Source organism: Loxodonta africana, chromosome 22, assembly GCF_030014295.1.
Source record: "Loxodonta africana isolate mLoxAfr1 chromosome 22, mLoxAfr1.hap2, whole genome shotgun sequence".
Lineage (NCBI taxonomy): Eukaryota > Metazoa > Chordata > Mammalia > Proboscidea > Elephantidae > Loxodonta > Loxodonta africana.
This window is the reverse complement of record NC_087363.1, coordinates 42,292,756-42,299,763: the sequence shown is the minus strand read 5'-3', so window position 1 is coordinate 42,299,763 and position 7,008 is coordinate 42,292,756. Positions and strand designations below refer to the sequence as shown.

At 40.3% G+C, this 7,008-nt stretch overlaps 1 protein-coding gene across 6 annotated transcripts in view; it reads left to right on the top strand.

Moving 5' to 3' along the window:
* Window positions 1-20: 20 nt before the first annotated feature.
* Window positions 21-7,008, top strand: part of FANCD2 (FA complementation group D2) — a 53,687-nt gene continuing 46,699 nt past the window's right edge. For 4 of the 6 annotated variants that reach the window (XM_023547933.2, XM_064274904.1, XM_010589972.3 and 1 more), the window contains exons 1-6: window positions 21-179; window positions 2,507-2,604; window positions 4,483-4,623; window positions 5,200-5,267; window positions 5,438-5,541; window positions 6,070-6,130. In XM_023547933.2, the coding sequence (XP_023403701.1) occupies window positions 2,538-2,604; window positions 4,483-4,623; window positions 5,200-5,267; window positions 5,438-5,541; window positions 6,070-6,130 (441 nt within the window). In that variant the 5' untranslated portion in view covers window positions 21-179; window positions 2,507-2,537. Of the gene's footprint in view, window positions 592-2,506; window positions 2,605-4,482; window positions 4,624-5,199; window positions 5,268-5,437; window positions 5,542-6,069; window positions 6,131-7,008 lie in introns of all 6 variants that reach the window. The other 2 variants (XM_010589974.3, XM_010589973.3) reach the window with 2 other exon arrangements.

Below are 7,008 nucleotides of genomic sequence, written 5' to 3'. Positions count from 1 at the left end.
GCCTGCCTCCCGGCCGCCCACTTCCGGCGCAGACTTGTGACGTACCCGGGGTGGCGGGGTTCTATGTCGTCAGAGGGGCGGCTCGGCGGGAAAGTCGAGCGCTAAAGGCGGTGACGGCTGCCGGCGGGTGAGCGGAGCTGCGGTCGTGATCTCTCCAGGCCCCGCGCCCTTGCGTCTTGGTGTGTAGTCTCAGGCTGAATCCAGCATTTCCCTCTGGGTCTCCGCGTCCCGAACCTCGGCATTGTTAAACTGTCCTATCTTTGGATAATCTCTTCAGATACCTCCCTGGGCCGTTAAAATGATGAAATGAGAAGGGCTTTTCCCCCCAGCCCCTTCCCAGCTGACCTGACCCCATCTACTCGCCTTTTAGGCTTCCCTGGAAGCGAGACGGTATAAGCAGACAGGTTAAGCGTGTGTGCCCTCAAGTCAGATTGTCCTGACTTACCATGTGTAACTTTTGAGCCTTAGTTTTTCCATCTGTAAAATGGCTGATGATTGTGAGGATTAAACAAGACAACGGATTTTTAAGAAGCTTACAACAGTGCCTGACGCATTGCAAATATTAACTATTATTGAAAGACATAATCAAGAGTAAGTATACATGTTGCCGTGGAGTTGATTCCGACTAAGAGGTGGTGGTTAAAAGTGCAGATACTAGAATTAGACTGCCCGATAGAGTCCTGGCTTTGCCATTGAATAGGATAATAATGGTGCCTGCCTCAAAAAACTTCGTGAGGAATAAATTATTAAGTATAAAGCACTTAACAGTTCATGCTGCATAGTAAATGCTCAGTAGATGTTAGCTGTTAGTATTTTACCTTCCCTGCCAGCCATTCTCATTTGGTGAATAGTCTCAGATATTTTCTTTGTACCAGGTACTATGCTGGGCACTGATACTGAAATGACTGAGACTTGGTTCCTGCCTCAAGGAGCCCCTCAGTCTAGTGTGATGCGTTAAGAGCCTTAACATATACGCCAGGGAGCAGGAAGGCTGGGGTAGCAAACTCGCTCAGGGGTGTTGTTATTGTCTCTGGTTGCTGCTGAGTTGGCCCTGTTGATGGCAACCCCACACAAAACAGAACAAAATGCCACCCAGTCCTGTGCCATCCCCATGATCAGTTGTGATCCATTGGATTTTTATTGGCTGATTTTTGGAAGTAGATCACCAGGCTTTTTTGTTGTTGTTGTTTATCTTAGCCTGTCTTAGTCTGGAAGCTCTGCTCAAACCTGTTCAGAATCATAGCAGCATGCATGCCTCCACCGACATCAGTGGTGGCTGTGCGTGAGGTACATTGGCCAAGAATCGAACCCGGGTCTCCTGCATAAAGGGCAAGAATTCTAGTACCACCACTCCCTTCCTCTTAGGGATACCAAAAAAACCAAACCAGTTGTCACAGAGTTGATTCTGACTCATAGTGACCCTATAGGACAGAGTAAAACTGCCTTATAGGGTTTCCAAGGAGCAGCTGGTGGATTCCAACTGCTGACCTTTTAGTTAGCAGTGATAGCACTGAACCACTGGATAGGGGGAAGATTTTTCAAGGAAGATGACATTTGACAGAGTAGGCGTTTCCAGGCAGATAAAAGCATTTCAGGTGAAAAGAATAGCTTGGGCACAGGTGCAGAAAGGCCAGGAAGGCTCTGGCTTATAAGATAGACTAGAAGACCCTGCAGTTTAGGCCTTCTCCTACCTCTGCAGTCTCATTTCTAACTCTACAAGCACCTTCCTATTTAAGCATGAGTTTATTTATGACTGTTCTCATCATACCTGCTCTACTGGCTAACTCCTATTTCTACCCTCAGGTCACTGCTTAAAAATCACTTTCTCAGGATTATCCCTGAGAAATTGTCTCTACTTTTCTTCATTACCCTTCCCCTAACTAAATTCCTTTGTATAAACCTTCATAGCATTCCTTAATGAGAAAAAAAAAACAAACCCATTGCCATTAAGTCGATTCCAACTCATAGTGACCCTATAGGACAGAGTAGAACTGCCCCATAGCGTTTCCAAGGAGTGGCTTGTGGGTTCGAACTGTCCACCTTTTGGTTAGCAGCTGAACACTTAACCACTGCACCACCAGGACTCCTCTTGGTAACCCTTACTAAACAGTAAATTCATGAGGGCAGGGATCATGTCTGTCTTGTTCATAGCCCTAGCATCTAGCTCACTCCCTAACATACAGTACTGAACCAATGTGCTAAAGGAGAGGTAGATTAGGGCTAGATGATGAAGGATCTTAAATGTCAGATAGAGAACTATGGGTTTTATCCTTCAGCAACAGGGAAGTGGTCTGGGTAAAGGGGCAATTAGGTAAACAAGTCTTGAAAGCAAGGGAGTATTAACCAGATATAGGAGTTGAAATTTTCTTAGCACCTGGATTTAGGTAGCATTAATATAAAAAGTAGAACCCCTCAGGTTTGGGATAGAGCAGTTTTCTATACCTTTAACTTCTCAGAATTTATCCCATTTCTAGAAGGTAACTTCTGTTCTCTGATTTTGCTTTAGGAAGTAATTTGACTGCAGAAGACTGGTTGAAATGGTTTCCAAAAGAAGACTGTCAAAATCTGAAGAAGATAAAGAGAGCCTGACAGAAGATGCTTCCAGTAAGTGTCTAGTCGTTTGTTACTTTATTTTTTGTAGCAAATGTGTGGGGCACTTAAAGAGGTTTAATGTTCCCAATTTCAAGTGCTGGGAGTCATCAAGAAACACCGAATCTTGTAGCGGGAGATTTGGGGTTGAGTTGCTGCATCTAATTCCACATATGACTTCTGGCATTTCTACAAGCTATCTGAGCCTCAGCTTTTACATCCATAAGAAGGATTAGCATTACAGACCTTACCTACCGTACATCATTTAGGCACAAAGATACAACATAGTACCCACCCTTTAAAAAAAAAAAAACTTATGGTTCCCTTTTCTTACTCAAGAAAATTATGGTTTACCTATCAGAAAGTTAAAAAAAAAAAAAAAAGTTCTAGATAAGTGATAGCATATCAAAGCAAGCACACCCGAGGCAAAGAAACAGTGTAGGCACTGTGCTCAGATGAGAATGTGGTTGACAAAAGCTAAGAGTTACGAAGAGAAGAGGTTGGTAATCCTTTCACACATGGCACTCGTTTATTCTATTAAGGCAATTCTAACCTGTTGATTAAAAAGTTATTTCTTATTAGGTTCTAGAAATTCGGGTTTGGCTTTTGGTCAAATACAACTGATATTGATGGAAATATTGTTGACGATTCTTGTACAGCATTCAGAGTGATTAAAAATTTTCAGGCCAAAACCATGTTAGGAATAGGCTTGATTTAGAAAAGGAAACTCTGAGGCACTAACAATGTGTTACTAAAAGGAATATAAGACATACAGAAACTGGTAGGAAATTTGAAACTGAAGAGGGAAGTCACTAAAAGTGTACTATAGAAATACTGTTCTCCAAAAGGGAAGGGACTTGGGTTCTCTGGATCAGTGATGAGTAAATTGAATGTTTTGTTTTGGCTATGCCTGAATTTTTTTTTTTTTTTAAAGGAAGGCAGAGGTCTTCACTTCATTCTGCTCAACGTGTTTACTAGGGAGAGGAAGAGGAATTGGAGACAGGAAAAAGAATAAATTGCATCATAACAAGAGAAGAGTAGATTTCATGCTTGTTTTTTGTTTGTTTGCTTGTTTATCACATTTTATTCCTTATGGGTTAAAAGCTTTGGATGAAACCCATCTGGGCTTTATGCTCAAAGATACGATGCCAGAGAACCTGCCTCGTTCTGTCTGCCCTTGCATCCAGATCACTGGTCTCAAACTGTGGCATGCATCGGGATTATTATCTGGAGAGCTTGTTAAAAATTCAGACTCCCAGGCCCAATCCAAGAGATTTTGATTCACAGCTGTGGGATTGGGCCTGGGAATATGCATTTTAGTAAGCTTCCAGCGATTCCAGGACAATGGTTTGCGAAAACAGCTTGAGAGACACTGATTGCTTTATAATTTTGGTAGAAAACATTTCCATGATTATCCTTGTTAGATGTGATACATTTTTAATTCTTCAAATGAAAACTCCATTAAAAAAATCTTGTTGCCATCAAGTCGGTTCTGATTCACAGCGATCCTATAGGACAGAATAGAACTGCCCCATAGAGTTTTCTAGGCTGTAATCTTTACGAAAGCAGATTGCTACATCTTTCTCCCACAGAGCCACTTGTGAGTTCAAACCTCTGTCCTTTCAGTTAGCAGCTGAGTGCTTAACTGCTGCACCACCAGGATTCATTGAAAACTCAATAGATGAAAATAATTCTGTTGGTTGGTTGGTTGGTTGGTTGATTGATTTGGAAGCCACTATTGCTGACCACTGTTAGAGATAATTCATTTCACTGCAGCATCAATTCTAGTACAGAAACTCATGAACTTCTCTCTTAGGGTTATTATTTGTGGGTTTATCTTTTAATCTTTGCTTTATTTTTTTGTCACATTTTTTGAAAATTTTGTCTTTTCAGAAGCCAGGAAGCCACCGCTTTCCAAAAAGACAAAGAAATCTCACGTTCATAATGAAGTTGAAGAAAATGATAGTGTATTTGTAGAGCTTCTTAAGACATCAGGAATTATTCTTAAAACAGGAGAGAGTCAGAATCAACTAGGTAATACTTTAACCTAAACCTGTTATCTGTACTTAGTGAAATGGCTCAGGACCAAATCATAGATTTTCTAAATAGAGAGGCAGTGAAGATTGGAAATCAGAAGGACCCTCCATCTTGAGACCAGGATGGAATTAGTTTTTAGGGAATATTGTTATAATAGCCTTTTTCTGATCCTGATTAATACATTTTAAGTCAAGTACTTCCCCCCTTCTTTAGAAAAAGTGTTATGTGATAGTATGCCTTCATGTTTCTGTATGCAAAAATCATGTCCAGAAAGCAATTAGATCTATGTCAGAGTAAATTCAAAAGAACATTTATAAAGCCATGTGAGGCCATCATGGTTTTGGAGCATAAATTATTCCATCTTGCTAAAGTTATGGCAGGTGTTTCTTAGAATACTCTGTCCTGCATCAAAGCTAAGTCTATTTTACTCTGGGTTTAGAAGATTTGATTCTGAAATTAGGTTGAAAGTATTCCTACTGGTTTTATCAGACAAGAAACTTAGGTGCTTAGGGAAGGAAAACTGGTCGGAGATGTTAAGGATTCTGGTGACCAACTATTCTTTTTTCCTCATAGCGGTGGATCAGGTAGTTTTCCAAAAGAAGCTTTTTCAGACCCTGAGGAAACATCCTTCTTATCCCCAAGTATGTATTTTCTCCCTGGTGCTTGTGATTTGACCAGCTGTGCTCTGGAATTGGGAGTTTAAAGACACGGGCATAGAGTTGAGTGGGCTAGAACAAACTTTAGCTAACAGCAAATATTAAACTAAAACCTTACTCATCCCCTGCCTTTTTTTTTTTTTTTCCTTATTAAGATAATAGAAGAATTTGTTAGTGGCCTGGAGTCTTACGTTGAGGACCAAGACTGTTTCAGGAACTGCCTTTTGCCTTGTGAACGGCTGCAGGATGAAGAAGCCAGGTGTGGAGAGGAGACAGACTCCCGCTGAAATTCAGTGGTGGTGATAGAGAGAGGGGAGGATGCAATTTTTTTAGTTATAGCTCTCTTTTCCTCAGAGTTTTAGCCTATCCTTAGAACTATTAGGATTGTAATTATGAGGCTAAGAACCAGAGTTTTTTCTAGAATGTCTCTCACCAGTGTTGATAGAATTTCTGCTTTCCGTCTCTCTTGCTTAAGAGCCATCTTTTTGTGTTCTATATTTCCTATCTTACATCGTAGCTTCTCTTTAAAGAGTAGGAGTCCTGGTGGCGTAGTAGTTAAGAGCTTGGCTGCTAACCAAAATGTTAGCAGTTCAAATCTTCCAGCCACTCCTTGAAAAACCTATGGGGCAGTTCTACTCTGTCCTATAGGGTCGCTACGAGTCAGAACACACTCAGCAGCGCCTAACAACAACTTTAAAGAGTTTACATTTAACCAGTTTTATGAAGAAAGGGAAATGAAACCATTAAAACAAAGAACAAAATATAAAACAAATATCTTTTTTTACAGCATGGGCACACCTTACTCTAAGAGCCTCATCAAGCTGCTTCTGGGGATTGATATTTTACAGGTGAGACTGTCACTTTCTCTGCGAACATCTGAGGGGTGTGATCTGTGGTGTATGCCCAAGTAAAGGGGCTGGGGCACAGGGTAGAATAGGGTTATTTGGAGAGTTTGGGTTGGCAGCAGCTTTACTATGGCCCTGTGGTCTGGCAGGGCAACATGTGTGGCTTTCAGTTGTGCTAACTAGTCTAGTATATCTTACAGTCCCATTATTTCCTAGATATCTGATTCCTGTTTGTTAAAGCTGCATCCTGTGTGCTTTGAGTACCTTGTATGTCTCTACTATATTCCTATCTGCATCACCTCCCATTTAGCTTTTTAGTTGTTTATATAACTTGATTTTTGCCCGTTTCCTCCTTTCTCTTTTAATTTATTGAGTAAACAATGCATTGATGTTTTTTAAACATCTCAAATTATAAAAAAGATACAATGAAATGTCCCTCCTACCCTGCCCTCCATTTTCCCTCTTCTTTTCTCCCCGACTCTTAATCTTCCCACACTCTTAATCTCTTCCTTTTCATTGGAAATTTTGAATACAATTTAGTTAACTTAAGTCTAGAGCTCTCTTGTTCCTCTGAAAAGAAATCCTCTTCATGCAAAGTATTTGCTAATCTTTTAAAGTCTGCATTTCATACATTAATGTTGGTCATCATATTTAATGATATTTTTGATTGTCTGATTTTTTTAATTTTGGCTTGCTAGTAATTTTACAATTTTTCAGGAGACAACTTACTAACAAGTCTTTGTATTCCAACAGCTTATATTCAAAATATAAGTCTTACAGTTACAAGATTTCAATTATAACAAGTCTTTCCTCCAGGAGCTCTTATTGGAGAGAATCTTGGCTAATTATGCATTTCTGTTGTGTATTTTGAAACTTAGTTT